The 19,234-nt window shown below is 49.0% G+C and overlaps 1 protein-coding gene across 1 annotated transcript in view; it reads left to right on the plus strand.

Moving 5' to 3' along the window:
• Positions 1–2,803: 2,803 nt before the first annotated feature.
• DLD (dihydrolipoamide dehydrogenase) overlaps positions 2,804–19,234 on the plus strand; it is an 85,106-nt gene continuing 68,675 nt past the window's right edge. Inside the window, exons 1-2 of the mRNA XM_029910830.1 lie at positions 2,804–3,012; positions 3,105–3,351. Coding sequence (XP_029766690.1) covers positions 2,804–3,012; positions 3,105–3,351 — 456 coding nt within the window. The remainder of the gene's footprint in view (positions 3,013–3,104; positions 3,352–19,234) is intronic.

Consider the following 19,234-nt stretch of genomic DNA (forward strand, 5'->3'; position numbering starts at 1 on the left):
TAGATTTTGAACAGTGTCCCTTAGGTTTTCAACTACAGTTCCGGTGCCTTAAAATTCTTCCATCTTGAAGGGGATTTCTTGCTCCTTAAGGTGCATGTCACTGAATAACACTGAGTTCTACATGACTACATCTGTGCTTCCTTCTCCTGTATGTTGTATCAGGAATCTATCCAGTACCCCACACAGTACTGTCCTTTTACTGCTTCCTCTGATTTTATCCCTGTGTATGTTCAAGAAGATAAAATCCCAGAACCACTTGTATTTTGCTTAGGAATTAATTATTTTAAGCTTCATTTTCCAACCCTCTTTATCATTAATTACTTTAAATATTTGAAAGAAAATGTAATGCTGGATAGTCCTGGAGACTGATGTCCTCTACATAGCCACAGAAAATATGCAGCACTAAGAAGTAGCCTAATGTCAGTTTCCTAAACTGCCTTGCCAAAGTGTTTCTGCCTTTTCATCTTCCCACTGAGACTGCCATCTAGTTCCAATTCTGTTAGTGGCTTTTGTAATGTGGAGGCCGGTCCACTGGGAACTAGACTGAGATTACACCAGTCACAGAACAGCCATCAAATGATAACAACTTTCACTCATTATTAGCCAAGGTTGGATTTGAACTGACAACCTAGAGATAATAGTCTATTCTACATAGGTTCTTGTATTGATCACATCACTCTGGTGTCTGAACACTTTCTAATAGTGCATTAAGCAATATGGCTAACATCTGTCACCTATACAAGACTCTATCCCACAACTAATCCCCTAAAATATCTAAGAAGTCTTTGATAAAGCACATCTTATTGTATGCATGCTGTTATTTGAAACTGTTAAATACATAGCTGTTTGAAGTTTCTGTAGGATTTTTCCCCTCACGATATTACAAATATAATACAAATGTATATAGTACAAAAACCACAAACAAATAAACAAATTCTGTAAAGAAGCCTTTTATCTTTCTCAAGAAATTATATAACGTAAAACATTTTGTTTATATGTCATGCTCTTAGAACTAATTTATGCATCATGCACACACATTGGTAGTTCTGAATCCTACCTGATGTGTTTTCTATGAAGCCCTTTGGAAGAAGGTATCCAAGAAATTCAAGGCAGAAAGTTTCTCTGAGTCAGTGCAAGCAGCTACTGCTGTTCTTCATTTCAAAATTTCCCTATATACTGGTGGAAGATGTAGTCATATGGGGAGCTTTAATAACTAACTTCCATTAACTTTTACAAGAATATGAAGATTTCACTGTAGCCTTGACCATTGAGCCTATACTCAATCAGGATGATAAGAGTGGTTTCCTTAAGTTCTCTGTGAGATTGCTTAATGCTGTTTGGGGAATTGTTTTTAGTGGTTTGCAGAGTTTAATATAGACACATGAATAAAAATCCAGAGAAATTGCTTGTTGCAATCTTGTGCTCTTGTCCTGCCATATCTCCTAAACAGAGACAAGCCGGGTCAGTACTTGGATGGGAGATTTCAAGGAAACTTCTGAGGCCTGGTCTACTGCTGAAACATATGTTTTAGGTTGCTCTGGGGTATGTGAAAAATTCACACACCCCTGAGAAACATAGTTAAGTTGACCTAAGTCCTGGTATAGACACTGCTAGGACAACAGAAGAATTCTTGTCACCCTAGCTCCCGCCTCTTGAGGGGGTGGATTAACTATAGTGATGGAAAAACCCCTGCCATTGCTGCAGCAAATGTCTACACAATGGTGCTACAGTGGCCCACCTGCAGTGCCGTAGCTCTGCTAGTGTAGCATGTGTAGTGTAGACAAGCCCTGAGTGTTGTAGGATGCAGTGGTGGTAATTCAGTAGGTGGTACTCTTCATTTCTGAAACAGCACGCCAGCAGGGTGACATTGGAAATGTCAGCTTTTGGGGTTTAGGTGCCTAACGATGCAGGTAGGCACCTAGTGGGAGTTTCAAATGTGCCAGGGTGCCTAACTCCCATTGACAGTATCCCAGAAGGGGAGGACTCTTGTGACTTGGCCGGACAGCTGTGTCACAAAGAGGAAAGTGCAGCTCATGGAGCAAGACCAAGAGAGCGAGACTACAGGCTGAGGAACTGCAAGACGAGGGCATCAGGCTGAAAGAGCTAATCCCCAGAGCAGCTAGGAAGAGGCACCACATGTGAGGAGTAGAGGTCTCAGTAACAGGCACTTGTGAAAACTTTACTCAAGATACATAACAGAGGTCACGACCATTTGTAGTTATTAAAGGCCCTGTGATCTGGAGTCACAAAGGGACAAAGCACGGCTCAGCATTGCAATGCTTAACTTTCAGGTGCTTAGAAAAGCACAGGAACAACACTGCGACCCACAAAGCCCGAATTAGGCACCTCGGCTCCCTATACAATGGATGGAGAGAGTTAGGGGCTTGTATGTCTACACTGCAATGTAAGCCCAGGGTTCAAACTCAGGCTCAAGCCTAACCCCACTTCCCTCTATGCACATATTACAGTAACCCAGGGCTTGGACCCAGGGTCCCAGGACCCTGCGGGGCTGTGCGGTCTGAGCTTGAGTCAAGCTTAACCCAGGGTTTGAGCCCTATTGCTTTACAGTGTAGACATAGCTCCCACATCTCAAGTCCTGGAAGTCCTCCAAAAAGTATCCCACAATTCCATGAGCCAACTTCCTTTGCCCTTGGTACCCCAAGATTCCTGAAACTACTGTGTAGAAAATGGAAGAAATCCCCCTTGGCGTACAGCCCAGCCCAGTGAGTCAGTGTTTAACCCTTCCATTGACTTTTGACCACCAAGCTGCAAACACATCATCAGAGAGCCCTCCATGTTTGCAATGGAGACTGAACAGAACAAACCTTTTGCACAGTGCGCTGCTTCATGGGAGCTCAGCCTGATTTTGGTAAATCTCTGGTGCGAGGCCAGCAAAACTGTGGACTTCAGTAATGACCACAAATTCCAGCAAATGGTGAAGAACCTGGCAGCTGTGCAAATTTATCAGCTTGGTGACCTGTGCAAGGAGTGGATTAAGTGGCTCAAGAGTGAGTACCGGAAAACCGGGAATCAGAACTGCACCTTGGGCAACTCACCGGCCCATTTTATGAGGAGTTTGACTGGGCACTTGGCACTGCACCCAGCACAGAGCCAACTGTGGTGCACGATGACCTGGTCAGGTGGGATGGTGCCTTGCTGGCCCCAACGTCCAGTATTGGAACTGATGGGAGCCAGCAGTCAGTAACAAGTGAGGACTATGAGGTCCCTGTGTTGCTGAAACTGGTCCCAGAGCAGGCTTTGGAACAGGATCAGCAGCAGCAGCAAATTCTGGGTCCATACTCAGAGGAGCTGTTTGATGCACCGCCTGAGGAACAGCCCCCTGCAGAACCTGTAGCAGACACAGAAGCTGCCCTCAGTTTCTGTCACCATAGTCATGTTTATTAATACAGTAATGAGAGGGATTTCTGTTCTATGAACCAATGTAAAAGTTATGAGAGGCCCCGGTTAGCAGCATGTATTTGCTAATTGCAGATTGTATGCCAGTGGCTTGGTGTTCCACCCTCCCTCTCCCTCCCACCACGTGGAGTTCAAAATGGTAGCTGGGAAAAGCAAATAGTAAACCTTTAAGGTAAGGTTTTAGTGGAAAGGCACAGATTTTTGCTAGGGCCATTCCTATTTCTTAAAAATAATAACCTTACATTGCCATGCCTGTAAGTACGTTGCTCTGTAACCATTCAATGGTCTATCAAGCCACCTGGAGACAGTGAACTGTGTAGGGGTGAGGGAGGTGGAAATATGTTCCATTTACAAATCTAGTCCATTTCAGTTCAAGGTAGTTCAGGCAGCCCATAGGTGACAAAATCATTTGTACCATATTCGACTGGAGTTTGAGATTTTGTCCAGAAATGTGCCGGTGGAGGGAGTAGGGAGGAGGAAGGCTGTGGAGTTCTGCGCGTTTGCATGCAGCTAATCATGGGTGCTGATAACTGCAAACTTTTCCAGAAGCCAGAATACCAGATAGGTAGTCACATCTCAGGGAAGGGCATATTTTCTAGGGCCACCTTGGAAGCTCACCAGCCCACTCCACTCAGAGATTTGCTGTTCAGTCACTGTATGTTTGAATACTTTGGTTGCATACACTACATGTTTCCCATCAGCAGCTTAGAATAACATCTCCCTTTGCCAATTGGGCACCACAAGAACTGTTATGTCCTCCAAAACGTGGAAGGCCTGAAATGATAGAAAAAGTTTTTGTAGCACAGCCACTGATGGCAGCCTGCCCTCCCGCACCCCTGCAACCCAAGTAGCTTTGCAATTTTCTAAAATCAAAAAAGCAGCTTTGCATTTGTACCTCAGCACTGTGCCTGCAATTCTTTCGCTACAATTTATCAGGCTGTGTCCAGGGAGCTTCTGTGGTCTGAAGCACCCCTCTCACTATATATTGAAGTTCAGCTTGTAAACGTAACATTTTATGTCCTTGAAATTGCACAAGGATTTCCTGCACTGAGCTATTGATACAGTAACCCTCTGTTTCTTGTCCTGTTCCGGGCCCCTCAACCTCGGCAGGCTGCTATACTTTCGCAGCCGGCCCACACTGCAGAAGAACCTGGGTCACTGCATCTTCACGGATCAGTCCAAGAGGAAGTGTTTCCCTGATGAACTTTTGGCTGAAGTTCTGAACAGGGCCAACAAGCAGGCCCAGTACTAAAGACAGAGCGACTTACAGCTAGAGGAAAGGCACGGCAAGAGGCAAGAGGAAAGGATCAGGCTGGCTGCACACAGCTTGAGGACAGGGTTTCAGCATGTGAGCAGGCATTGGCTTCGCAGTTCCTGCTGCATCACTCACACCAGGGCCTGAGTTCCCTGTGCGGTACCATGTGATATAGTCCAGAAACAGCTTGGAAAACTCCATGGCTGGGTGGCCCATGCAATCAGCCCCCCATGAGTGTCTGTACAGAGCAACCTTACCCCATGCAGCCCTCCATATTGACCCCTGCCCCCAGCGCCGAGTGCATGGCAAATGGGGACAGGAGAACAGGTGGCCAGGGGACATGCAATGGCAGGGGGGTTCTGTCTTCTATGTGATTTCACTGTTCGTACTTGTTAATGCACTTGTTAGGTTTTTTTTCCTGTAAGGGTCTGTTGTTACTGGTGTTTTGGAGTGGTAATGGCAGCTAGCCTGCCTGGTAATGGGTGGATGTTGTACTTCTCTAATACATGCGTGTGTGTTTGTGTGTGTGTGTATATATATATGTGTGTGTATATATATATATATATATATTGTGACAGACCCAGACCAGTGGGGTACAGGAGTCTGGTAGAGGGCAAATATACTGGTCACTGGATGAGTAGTTTTCTGTTCCCTGAGTGACCAGAGCAGGGGCTGCACTAGCGTAATCAGGAACCTGCTAAAACCAGTTAAGGCAGGCAGGCTAATTAGGACACCTGGAGCCAATTAAGAAGAAGCTGCTAGAATCAATTAAGGCAGGCTAATCAGGGCACCTGGGTTTTAAAAGGAGCTCACTTCAGTTTGTGGTGGGAGTGTGAGGAGCTGGGAGCAAGAGGCGCAAGGAGTTGAGAGTGAGAGGGTGTGCTGCTGGAGGACTGAGGAGCACAAGCGTTATCAGACACCAGGAGGAAGGTCCTGTGGTGAGAATAAGGAAGGTGTTTGGAGGAGGCCATGAGGAAGTAGCCCAGGGAGTTGTAGCTGTCATGCAGCTGTTACAGGAGGCACTATAGACAGCTGCAGTCCACAGGGCCCTGGGCTGGAACCTGGAGTAGAGGGCAGGCCCGGGTTCCCCCCAAACCTCCCAATTGACCTGCACTGTAGGTTCTTCCAGAGGGGAAGGTCTCTGGGCTGTTCCCCAACACACATGGTGAATCTCTGAGGCAAGAAAATCCGCCAATAAGCGCAGGACCCACCAAGATAGAGGAGGAACTTTGTCACAATATATAAAGTTTTTTATTTAATCAAGAAAGTTTATTTCTATCACTGCTTCACATCATACAATGTGCATTCAAAATAATAATGGTAAACACATGATCAAGGGCAATTAGGAATTAATAGGCAAAGACTATCCCTCAATACATTTATCTATAGCAATTCATACTTCAATCACTTCCTTACATCAATCCATACTGTGAATTATCCACCTCCTACCATTTCATAAGTGGTCATGTCATTCATAAGTACATTGCATGACACTAAAATTCCACACCCCTCCCCAAGCACCCCATCCTTCCTCACAATCAATGAGCCCCAATACCACCCCCCACAACAAGCACATTCATAAAGGTACTAGTCCCCCTCTTCCATTGGGCCATTCAAGTCCATAATGTGGGAGCACAAAGCATCTCTGACTTCTGTTGCCTGGGTGCATCCAGCTCCAGTTCTGGTAGGTGCTCTTTCTGGCTGAGTGTACTGATTCAGCGGCCCTTGGCTGTCCATTCAGGAGGAAATGGCTCACCTCTGGCTTCTCAACGATTGTGAAGAGCACAGCAAGCCACAGTAATGCAGCCAATGTTGGTGACACTGGACTCCAGATGGGTCTGCAGACATCTCCAAGGGGATTTCAATCTGCCAAAAGCACATTCAACAACCATTCTGCACCTGCTCAAAGTGTAATTAAACCATATTTTGCCAGACCCTCTGAAATCAGAGTACGGTTTCATAAGCAAAAGCAAAACTGGGCATGCGGGGTCCCCCAGAATAACAGTGGGGACAGTAACTCCATTGATAATGTAATTTGGTGGGAGTAGTGTCCCAGCCTGCCCAGGAATGTAGACTCCTGATTGGTAAAAAAAAAAACCCTGGCATCATAAATTTTCCCGGTGCAACCCATGTTGACATTCATAAATCTCCCTCTGTTGTTCCACGCGGGCCTGTGGTTTATGTACTCATGTGCTCTTTGAGGAGGGCGAACTATGGGCACACAAGTCCCATCAATGGTCCCGGCACAGTTTGGAGACCCCATTCTCTCAAAGCCAGCAATTACTTCAGGAACGTCTTTGATGCCCGCCACTTTGGGGTAAACCACACACCTAATTGCCTCAGAACCCTGCTCCTGCCTCCCTGGGCTGGCCCCAGATCCCCTCCCCCAGGGGGCTGGGGTCCTGCTGCGGCTTGGGCCCCTCTGCCTCCTCCGCGGGACAGGCAGCCCCAGGGGGTTGAGGCCGTGCCACCCCTTCCCCAGCTTCCCCCCTCCAGCAGCCCCCTGCTGGGCCTGTTCAGCCCTCAGCCCCACTGGGTCCTGCCCTGCCTCATGCAACCCGCCCCTACTGTGCGGCGGCCCGGCCCAGGGGGACTGGGGGAGCCGCAGCAAAGCCTCGCCCGGAGCTGGTGCAGGAGACCCAGGCTCCGGCATCAGCCTGCAGCCGGGAGTGAAGAACCCCCTGCCGGCTCGGCTCAGCCCAGCCCCGCTCTTAAAGGGACAGGGACCCCACCGCGGCTTGGCCTGGCTTGGGGCATGTGGGGGTGTCACCGCACCCCCCGCCTGGGGGGCCCGGCGAGCGGGGTGCTCGACACCATAGCAGTGCAGAGGGGAGGCCAGCGATGCACCTTACTCTCTCCTGCACTGCCAGCCACGGTCTTGCCTTTTTCCCCAGCTCTGTGAGGCACTGTACACCTCAGAGCAGCAAATGGTAGCAGATTCTGCTGTCTCCAAGCAGAGTCTAGCCCTGAGTGTTTATTTCCGCAGCAGTGAGTTTTCGGTTTGGTGCATTCACTCCTGATCTCCCTGGTAAAGTGTAACAAAAGCCCTTGGCATTCATTTTCTCAGTGTTTCTGGGAATACCCTTTTCAGTTTCATAGATTGATCTGGGATCTTTCTTTTGCTGTTTCCGGAGAGAACTGTTGACAGCAGGGAGATACGTCCCTGACTAGAGGGCAGGAAGCAAATTTGACTAGATCAGTTGTGACTTCCTTTTTATTTGTTACTATAAAATGTATTACACACAAATAGATTGCTAATGAACTTCCACCTTTGGGTTTCTGGAAAACAACTCACTCTAATACTTGGAAGATGCAGGGACCTTTGGTCTTAAAAAATGAAAGATCAGACTCATTAATTTGGGGGAAGTGCAGTGGTCCATTTATGAATTTTCTTAAAAACATGATTCAAAAAATCCTTCTGAGACTGTATTTTAATGCTGAGATCCCCATAGCCTTACTATAGAAATAGAAAGTAAAACAAAGACATTCTTGATTCAGGTCAATTAGAGCAGTGGTTGTCAATGTTTCCAGACTACTGTACCTCCTTCAGGAGGCTGATTTGTCTTGAGTACCCCTCACTTAAAAACTACTTGCTTACAAAATCAGACATAAAAATACAAGTATCACAGCACAGTATTACTGAAAAATTGCTTATTTTCTCATTTTTACCATATAAATTATCAAATAAATCACGACTCCCAGATTGAGAAACACTGGTATAGTATATAGAGCAGTATAAACAAGTCACTGTCTACGATGATGGTTGCATATGGTTCAATAATTAGTTTGGCAAGGCCTTCTATATCAAAGTTACACACATTTTTACACAATATTAGGCAAACCAGCTTGGATCTCTCACTATTCATCTCTGTACTAATTGTGCTCTGCATCATTTCACAAAAAAGTTATTTAACTGAGTTTGAAATTTGTCATTATACTGAGATTTCTAAAAATACCCTTCTAGAAAAACTTCCATTTGGTTTCCCAGTAAAGAAAAGGACTTTATATAGCTTGTTTGTTTGAACTTCGAGGCCCATACAGTCCCTGAAATGACACTGCCTTGGTTAGTGTTGTGCCCCATTTCTCACAGTACTCATGATGGGTTGGATTGTCACAGCCCAGCTCAGCCACACAAGGGAGTAAATATTATCTTTTCCAAGTAGACCCCGCTGATATGGGGATGCCCCTTTAAAGGAAGGCCCCGGGACAGGTATGGACAGGGGAGTCCCTCCAGTGGAGGGAGAGGTGAGTTTCAGAGGTAGGGTTACCATATGTCTGGATTTTCCCAGACGTGTCCGGGTTTTTGGTCCTCAAATCCCTGTCCGGGAGGAATTTCCAAAAAGCCGAACATGTCCAGGAAAATAGGGAGGCATGGTAAGGGGACCGCCTCCTCCCCGGGCTCCAACTTTCCCGGTTCCCACCGCTCTCCACCGCGGCGGGGGACGAAGCAACTTTCCCAAGCGCAGCAGCAGCCGGGGGGCGGGAGGGAGGAGGGGGAATGTGGGGTGCTCAGGGGAGGGGGCGGAGTTAGGGCAGGGAAGGGGCGGAGTTGGGGAGGGGCGGGGTCCCATGGAGTGTCCTCTTTTTGCACTATTGAAATATGGTAACCCTAGTCAAGTTTTCCCACAGTGTACCACAGTCAAAGGGCTGGAGCGGCCATGTTTCAGGAGGGCACTAGGAAGCCTGGGTTGGTTTGACTTGGGTCTGCATGCTGCAGTGTGGAGGCCAGAGCCCTAGGTTCAAGTCTGAGTTAGAAAATTCTTAATGTAGGATTAACAATCAGTGTAGACACGTCAAGCCCTGGCTTCTCTAACCCAGGATCAGCTAACTCAAGTCCCACTAATCCAGTGCTTACATTGCAGTGTAGACATAGGCACCAACTTCCCCTCTTTCCCCTGGGGGCTCGACCCCCCTCTGCCCCCGGCTCCGCCCCCCACTCCACCCCTTCCATGAGGCACTGACCCCATTCCAATCTCTTCCCCAAAGTCTCTGCCCCCTCCCTGCCCCTATTCTAACTCCTTCCCCAAATCCCCACCCGTTCCCTGCCTCCTCCCCTGAGCACGCCACTTTCCTGCTCCTCCCCCCACCCTCCCGGAGCGTGCTAACGCTGCCAAACAGTTGTTTGGCGGTGGCCGGGCGGGAAATGCTGGGAGGTAGGCGGAGGAGCAGGGACGCAGCGTGCTCAGGGGAGGGGGAGGAGGAGGTTGGGTGGGGAGGAGGGGAGCTTGGCTGCCAGTGGATGCAGAGCACCCACTAATTTTTCCCTGTGGGTGCTCCAGCCCCGAAGCACCCACAGAGTCGATGCCTATCAGTGTAGACATGCCCAGAAAAAGCCAGCAGTCTACGTGGAGAGCTGCCTAAGCTAGCCAATGGAAGATGCTGATGAGAGGCGTGAGAGGTGCCTAAATCCAGGCTGCAGGGAGGTGCCTCTCTCTACTTGCAATCCATACCTTGGAACCCCTCTCCTGGAGTTAGGTGGCTTAGGTGCTTTAGCTATTTCTTGTGAGAATTAGTTAGGCAGCTGCGGGAGGAGAAGGTGGTACCCACTTTATAACTTTTAGCCCAGTGGTTAGAGCACTCAACCTGGGATGTGGGAGCCCCAGGTTCAATTCCCCCCTCTGGCTGGCAGGGAGAAAGAATTTGAACAAGGGTCTCGCACTTTGCAGAAGAGCGAAGTAACAACTGAGCTATGGGACATTCTGATGGCAGGCTCCCTCTATTTCTCCTGTTGATGCTGTTCCACTGTGTAATTACTTAAAAAGTCATTGAGCCACAGAGAGAGAAAGTGACTCTGTAGTCAGACAACCCACCTGGGAGGTGGAAGAGCCGTGGCCCGGCCCCCTGCTCCAATACAATAACCTCTGAATTTGGCCCAGTGTCTTAAGCAAGACGGTGTACGTGCACAATTGGGTGATGGGTGAAGGAAGGGCTCTTGTTGCCACGTAAAGAGAGTATGTCAAGCAGAATCTATGCCCCATGCAGTTTTGTTGGTTCACAATAAGGAGGAAGTGGAAATTTCCAGTAACTAACTAGTACTCAGAGCCATCCCAGGCCAGGTAATTTTTAATTCAGATTTCTTTATTGTACCCTGGCATTTCAAGTCATTTTTATGACATGCTGAGGGTTGTAAAATTTAGAAAGGCAGCAATTTTGGTCTGATGATTAAAATTTATATGTTCACATCATACCACTAGTGCCACCAAAGCAACGTGCAGCACTTTGTCTTTCATAATGCAGAGTTTTGCAATCTTCACTGCCAGTATTACAAATGATGCCAGGTTATTCTGAGTACAAATAGCAGAATTTTTAATAAAATATTTCAATTATTTTACTTTTTAAAAATTGACCACATTTTTCTTAAAATGTGAAGTTTCTTCATTTTCATTTGAAGCTTGCTTCTTGCCAACTTCACAGTGTGAGTTTCTCAGCAATAAAAGGTCTGTAACAACGTTCAAAATTTTAACCATATTTGTACTGAGTCTGGCTACAGCAACATGCACAATCTGCACTACAACAGGGGCTACTGGGATGTGAGATCACAATGAACTGAGAATCATAGCAGTGAGTGGAAGCCAAGTTATAAAGTAACCCAGGTCTGGTTTTGATGGTCCATGGGGAATCAGGGAGGGCAAAACATTGGAGCTTGGCTTGCTCTGTGCTTTGGTACGGAACTGGTCACTCTAATGCTGTTTACAAAATCATAGACTCTGAGGCTGAAGGGCCCATCACAATCATCTAGTCCAGGGGTAGGCAACCTATGGCACACGTGCCAAAGGCGGCACGTGAGCTGATTTTCAGTGGCACTCACACTGCCCGGGTCCTGTCCACCGGTCCGGGGTGCTCTGCATTTTAATTTAATTTTAAATGAAGCTTCTTAAATGTTTTAAAAACCTTATTTACTTTACATACAACAATAATTTAGTTATATATTATAGACTTATAGAAAGAGACCTTCTAAAAATGTTAAAATGTATTACTGGCACGCGAAACCTTAAATTAGAGTGAATAAATGAAGACTCGGCACACCACTTCTGAAAGGTTGCCAACGCCTGATCTAGTCTGACCTCTTGCACATTGTGGGCCACAGAACCTCACCCACCCACTCCTACAATAGGCCGATAACCTCTGGCTGAGTTACTGAAGTTCTCAAATCTTGATTTAAAGACTTTAAGTTACAGAGACTCCACCATTTGCTCTAGTTCAAACCAGCAAGTGACCCGTGCCCCACATTGCAGAGAAAGGGGGGAAACCCCCAAGGTCTCTGCCAATCTGACCTGGGTGGAAATTCCTTCCCAACCCCAAATAGGGTGGTCAGTTAGACCCTGAGCATGTGGACAAGACTCACCAGCCAGACACCTGGGAAAGAATTCTCTGTAGTAGCTCAGAGCCCTCCCCATCTAGTGTCTCATTTCTGGCTGCTGGGGATAGTTGCTAAAAGCAGTTGCGGATGGGCCACATGCCATTGTAGGCATCCTCATCATCCCCTTCCCTCTATAAACTTAGCAAGCTCAGTCTTGAATTAAGTTTGTTTTTTGCCCCCACTGCTCCCCTTGGGAGGCTGTTACAGAACGTCACTCCTTTGATGGTTAGAAACCTTCTTCTAATTTCAAGCCTAGACTTGTTGATGGCCAGTTTATATCCATTTATTCTTGTTCCAACATTGGCCCTTAATTTAAGTAACTCCTCTCCCTCCCTTGGTGTTTATCCCGCTGATGTATTCATAGAGAGCAGTCAGATCTCTCCTCAGCCTTAGTTTTGTTAGGCTAAACGAGCTAAGCTCCTTAAGTCTCCTCTCGGAAAGCAGGTTCTCCACTCCACTGATCATCCCAATAGCCCCTCCCTGAACATGTTCCAGTTTGAATTAATCTTTCTTAAACATGGGAGACTAGAACTGCTCAGACTACTCCAGATGTGCTATCACCAGTGCCTTGTACAATGGTAATAACACTTCCTCTCCATGTCATTTTAATACAGGCTAAGTCCTGGGAGGAATAAATAGCGCCAATACAGAAAAAATAGGCCTGGATTTGCCTCACCCCTGGAAATGGTTGGAAGGGAGGGCTCTGGGGTGTAAAACTTCACAGCATTCCCCTGGCAGAGCTTTCCTTGGATTGGTTCATCTAAGGGGCAGGGTTTGCACCCCTGAGGAATAGCCAGTGGCTTTGGTCCCAACACCCACAGATAGCCCAGAATCTAGGCAGACTCTGTGGGATCTGCAAGAGGCTAGGGCTATCACCCTTGGGCCCAGTATCCCAGCGCCTGCTGCAGCATCCCTCTAGCTCCTTGGCAGCACTGCTCTGTACAAGTCACACTGTCAGGGAAACTCCTCCAACAGCTGCTCCAAGGATATCCCTTTAATGATGGGTTTGCCTAGCATGGAGTGGGGGTGTGGGAGGGATAATGCACTCCTAGATATAAGCAGGGCTGGGGGGAGACGCTGCACAACCTCCAGCAAAGGCTCTGACCTGTCACATCACACATACTTGGATATAGCAGCTTGCTCATATTGTGTAGAAAATATGAATGTCTTCAATTGTTAGCAGGAATATTTCCATTGCATTGCTGGAGCTGGCTGTTTCAGTCAATCATTTTTGTTCCCGTTGTGTTTTCATTGATAATTCTATTAACTTTTCTCCATTAATGTGGACCCAGCCCCGTGGCTTCTGATCACTCTCCTGGAAGAACAAAGAAACCCATCATCTCTTGCACATCTCACAAGTACAATAAAGCCAAAGCAAAAAAGAAGAAGACTTCAGCCACATGAGGATGTGCTGGCTTCAGCAGGCCTAGTTACCAGCTGAGGGCCTGCAGATAGATAAGGTGAGAGATGGTGGGCAGAGAAACTTGCTGCAATCACCCTCTTTGGGGGAGGGATCGAGAGAGGTTCTCACAGCCCCTGAAGGCCGTGTGGCCAAGGTGACTACAGAATGCATATGTAGCGCCGATAGACCCCGGTCGTCAATGGGTGGGATCGAACCTGGGACCTCTGGAGTTTAGTGCATGAGCCTCTACTGCATAAGCCAAAAGCCAACTGGCTGTTAGCTAAGGCTGTAGAGCAGACTCAATCTCTCTCTCTCCAAGTGGTCTCGGTGCCACTAGATGGGACAGAACACCACCCCCAGAGTTACACACAGATTTGCATTTTCTCCTTAGCAGCTTCTTTCATAGGCAGGGCTTCTGGATTATCCCAAAATACTGCTTCCACCTGACTGAAAGTTCCAGAGACAGTGATAGTGGTGTCACTGCAGGTCCTCCCTCAGTGCGAATCACCCCTCTGGCAAGCAATACCGGATTTACAATGGCGCCACTGGCGCCACTAGCTCCGGGCCCACGGTTGAAAGGGGCCCCGGCCCGCTCTTCTCCTCCCCCCGCTCTCTCCTGTGGGGTCAGAGAAGCTTGATGCTACTGGCTGCTGCAGCTCCGTGGCAGCCTCTGCTGGCAGCAGCCTGGCTCCTCCCCTGCCTCTTTCCCCAGCGTGCTACATTCCCTCCCCCCTCCCTGCCGCCAATCAGCTGGATCAGCTGCTTGCCGGCAGGAGTGGGGGAGGGAGGCAGGGGTGAGGCCTTGGGGAAGGAAGGGGCTGGAATTGAGGCATACCCCCTCCAGCCCCCTGCGTGAGCACCCCCACGACCCCAGCCCACACCCCCAGCCCCCTGCCCACCCTGACCGCTGCACCCCCTCACAAACCCCCAGCCCCGTGCACCCCCTCACATACCCCGAGCTCCCTGCCCTGACTCCTGCACCCCCCCACACACCCAGCCCCTGCACCCCCTCACACACATCCAGCCCCCTGTCCTGACCCTTGCACTCCCCTCACACCTCCCCAGCCCTGACTCCTGCATCCCCCCGACGCCCTCCCAGCCCCTGCCCTGAAACCTGAACCCCCTCACACATCCCCAGCCCCCTGCCCTGACTCCTGCACCCCCCACATCCCCACCCTCATCCTGAGAACCAAACAGGAGCTGCCCCACATAAGTGTTCCACACCCCAACCTCCTGCCCCAACCCTGAGCCCCCTCCCTCGCCCTAACTCCTGGCCAGACCCCACACCCGAACATTTTTATACAATATTTGGAAAGATCATTAAGTGGTCCGTCGAGACCCTCCGTGATTTTCAAGTGGTCTGTGGAAAAATAAGCTAGACTACAAGAACAATCAAGGTACCTCACTTTATTTTCATTTACTTGCTATTACTTATAGGAGGAGGATGAAGAAAAAAAGAATGAAAAAGGGGGTGGGGGGAGATGAGAGAGAATGTTCTTTTTCTTGGCTCGGTCCCCAGGAGGAGCCCCAAAAATGAAGCTGAGCACAGGGCTGGGGGGGCCCCACTAACTCTAAATCCACCACTGGCTGTCACGTCACCTGGGCTGGGGATACTGTCAGGGCTGGTGTAACCACTAGGCGAACTAGGTGACCGCCTAGGGCACCAAGATTTAGGGGTGCCAAAAAGCGGTGCCCCCCCAATTTTTTTTTACACTACAGTGGAGTCACATCTTACACGGGGGTTAGGTTCTAAAGTCACCGCGTAAGAGGAAAATCGCGTATAGTGAAAATTACCATAAAGTACAGTGTACATTAGAACAGGGGTCCTCAACCTATGGCACGCATGCCAAAGGTGGCACGCAAGCCGATTTTTTTTTAATGGCAGGCTGCGGGTCCTGGACGCTGCTGAGCCTGCTGCCGGCCTGGGGTTCTGTTCACTCAGCCGGCAGCGGGCTGAGCAGGGCCAGCAGTGGGCCGGCTCCTGCCAGCCAGGGTCCCGGCCGCCGGCCCTGCTCAGCCCACTGACGATCTGGGGTTCCGGCTGCTGGCCCCTTGCCAGCCAGGGTCTCGGCCACCGGCCCCGCTCAGCCTCCTGCCAGCCTGGGTGAACGGCAGGAGGATGAGCGGCGTCGCCGGCTGGGACCCCGGCTGGCAGCTGAGTGAATGGAACCCCAGGCTGGCAGCAGGCTCAGCGGTGGCCGGGACCAGCAGCCTGCCATTAAAAAAAAAATCAGCTCGTGTGCCGCCTTTGGCATGCGTGCCGTAGGTTGAGGACCCCTGTTCTAGTGTATACTGTAGTTTATGGTAATTTTCACTATACGCGATTTTCCTCTTACGCGCTGACTTTAGAACCTAACCCCCGCGTAAGATGTGACTCCACTGTATTCATTTTTGAACATTTATAATAAGCGACGCTCCGGGGGCGGGGGACGCAAGGTGGAAGTTTCGCCTAGGGTGCAAAAGATCCTTGCACCGGCCCTGGATACTGTGTCAGCTGATCCCCACAGTCTCCAACCTACCTGGGCAGTACAGCAGACATAGCCCTGCCCACTAGCTCCTCTCCACATCCTAGCCCACCCACCACTTGCCCCCCCCTTAAGGCTTAGCCCTCTTACTTTTAAAAATGATTGCTTGCCCCTCTCCCCCCCTCAGGCTTTTCTGGCAGCCCTGTTGCCAGGTATCCAGTTTTAGTCTGGAAACTCCAGTAGAAAAGGGGATCTGAGTGTCCGGTTAGCAGTGCTGACTGGAAACTAAATGTCCGGTTATAGGAGTAACCACATTAGCCTCCGCTCCTCCCACTCCAACACCCACCCCAGAAGGCTGGAAGAGAACCTGTCCTGCTGCTGTGGGAGGAGGGGCAGCTCAGTGCAGAGAGAGACAAAGAGAATGGGCTAGAACCAGTTAGGTACCCGCTCTATGTGGGCAGGGGCGGGGGGGGGGATCCTGTTTACCCCCTCCCCAGCCCTGCTATGCTTGCTGTTTACCCCTGGCCCCTCCCTTGCTCCAGAGAACAACCCTAGCTCCTGCCCCACTGTGCTTTTACCCCTGGCCCCTTTTACAATCATTGCCCAGGGGGCCCCACAAATATGTTTGGGGCCGGGCCCACAAAAAGTTAATCCGGCCCTGCTGGCAAGGATGGCAGAAAAAGGTGTAATTTACTCTCTTTTGAACCTGATCCTTGGTATCTATACTAGCATCCTTGGTAGCTATTTGTAACAGGCACCTGGAACTTTGGGCCTAGCACACTTCTGTTATTTGGCTCTCCTCTATCCACTTTGAGCCATGCCAGGTTCCTTGCAGCACCACTGAGGAAGGGAATCACAAGCCCTTTTCACCTTGACTGAATTCTCACACCATTACCTAATCCCTGTTTGCACCTCTCTTATGGCTAGTCAGCTTCCTTTCTCTCTGAGGCTTCCAACAATTTAAGTCACTATGTGCCAGATTTGTAAAGGTATCTAGGCACTTAAAGATACAGATAGGCACCAAGTGGGATTTTCAAAAGTCGTTAGGTGCCTAATTCCCACTGAAATAAATGGGGAGTTGGGTTTCCTGAGAGTTTTTGAAAATCACACTAAGCATCGATCTGTAGCTTTAGGTGCCTAAATACCTTTAAAAATCTGGCCCTAGGTCTAATTTCATGTATGTTAAATAAAAGCAACATTTATTTGACATAGTCTAGAAAATAAAGAGGATGCCACAAAATAAGCAATAATTGTAAATAGTCAGAAATAGACAGATGAAATGCATCTGGCTGTCGAGCTGCAGAAGGGAGTGGGTTCTGTTTATTTGCTTAGCACGCTCTGAGCCGCTCCTTATTGCCTGTCTTTAAAGGCACACTGATGCAATCAGGTACAATGATGCTTGCTTATGCAAATACCTTTAAAGCCACTACAAAAATACCATACAGTAAATATATAACAGACTCACGTGTACCTTGTCTGAGTGCAGACTTGCCATCATGCTCCTAATAATCACACTTTCATGTGCCCATGGGCTACCTATGGTGCACTATCCATAAACAGTAGGGCTGTATAATACTGCATATCTACAGCTACTTTAGCCCATGTTGTTCCTTAAGCCAAGTGAATTATATCAAAGATGGCTCTTAACTAACTTTTATATTCTATGAATATATTTCCCAATATTTCACTAGGACTCTTATCAGCTCTTGGTTTTCTATCAGTTTCTGCTCATTTTGCAGAATGTGCAAAATGAAACCGGCTGTTTTTTTACTTCACAGAACAATGTTACTGTCTGTCTGGTAGCATTGGTTCACCCAGCTAAGCTCTCAAGAAACCAGATTGTAAACTCTTCTCTAGCGTGCCCAGTGACCTTTGATCCCTTGTTTGGATTACACATACTGAATCTCCTGCCCTTCAGAACAGTCACAGGTGTAAGCCACTCACTCTCAAACTGTGCAATTTATGGGCAAAAGACTCATATTAGACAAGGCGTATAGCTTTAAGGTACAATTTTATTTTGAAAAGCGACTATGTAAAAATGGCACTTCCTTACTCAGCAGATCAGTTTCCAGTCTCGTAACTATTCACTTTGGTGACTAAAGTAAGGCCTGGTCCACCCTACAAAGGTAGGTCCATGTAAGTTGCCTGGTGTCTACCTATGTGTGCATGTTTCTACACTCAAATATGTCTCTGGTTGAGGTCAGTGCCCCGTTACAACAATGCAATAAAACCACCTCCCCAAACAGTGTAGAGTCTTGGTCGACCTATTGAGGTTGACGCAATGCCAGGGTAGCCACTGCATGACCTGTGTCAACACTAATAGTCCTCCAGCAGCTGTCCCACAATGGCTCATTCCCTGCAATAGTGACCCTGATCCCATTTTTAGCTACATTGCTCAGAGGTCATGGAGACAGACGCAGCCCCCCCCCCCCATGTGTTTTTGAAATGCCTTTTCCTGATTGCCCAGCTTGGCGAGCGCACCTGGAACCTCACTCTTGTGTGCAACTGTCCCACCGACCATGCAGGCTCCACTCACGAGACAACCTCCTGCCTGGAGTAGACAGGAGCTATTGGCTCTCCTGAACCTGTGGGGGGAGGAGCTGTGCAAGCACAGCTATGGACCAGCCATAGACACTAAACATCTACAAACAGATTGTACAGGGGATTCAGGCAAAGGGGTACAACAGGGATCAGCAGCAGTTCTGTGTGAAAATGAAGGAACTTCCCAGGGATACCGCAAGGCCAGGGAGGCCAACAACAGATCTGGGCTGAGCTGCAGACCTGCCGCTTTTACAAAGAGCTGCATGAAGCCTTCCAGCCCCTCCGCCCCGCAGATTCTTTGGGGTAGCCCAAGGCACAGGTCCCTGCCATAAACAGCGAGGAGGCAAGGGATAGGCTGGATCCTCCAGAATCACTATTGGCATTTCAACATCGCCAATGGTAATCCACTGGTCAAGAATGAATGTCCCTGCTTGCAGCTTTCTGAACAATCCTGTTCTTAAAGATGCAAGCATCATGCACCTTCCCTGAGCAGCCCACATTGATAACAGTGAAGCAACCCTGGTGTGGGATGATGCCAAAATAGGGATATGTGCGCGGCCTACTGCCCCACACAGTTTGGGAACCCCATTCAGGGCTGGCTCCAGGCACCAGCCAACCAAGCACATGCTTGGGCCGGCACCCGGTAAGGGGCGGCCAATCTTCGGGTGGCGGGGGGCAGCACGGCGTGGCGCTTGGCGGGGGGGGTTTCCGACGGCGCAGCACTCGGCGGGGGGTGTTCGGCAGCGCGGCGCTCCGCGGAGAGGGGTTCAGCAGTGCAGCGCTCGGTGGGGGGG

This window comes from Terrapene carolina, unplaced genomic scaffold, assembly GCF_002925995.2.
Source record: "Terrapene carolina triunguis isolate 2854851 unplaced genomic scaffold, T_m_triunguis-2.0 Scaffold68, whole genome shotgun sequence".
Classification (NCBI taxonomy): Eukaryota; Metazoa; Chordata; order Testudines; family Emydidae; genus Terrapene; species Terrapene triunguis.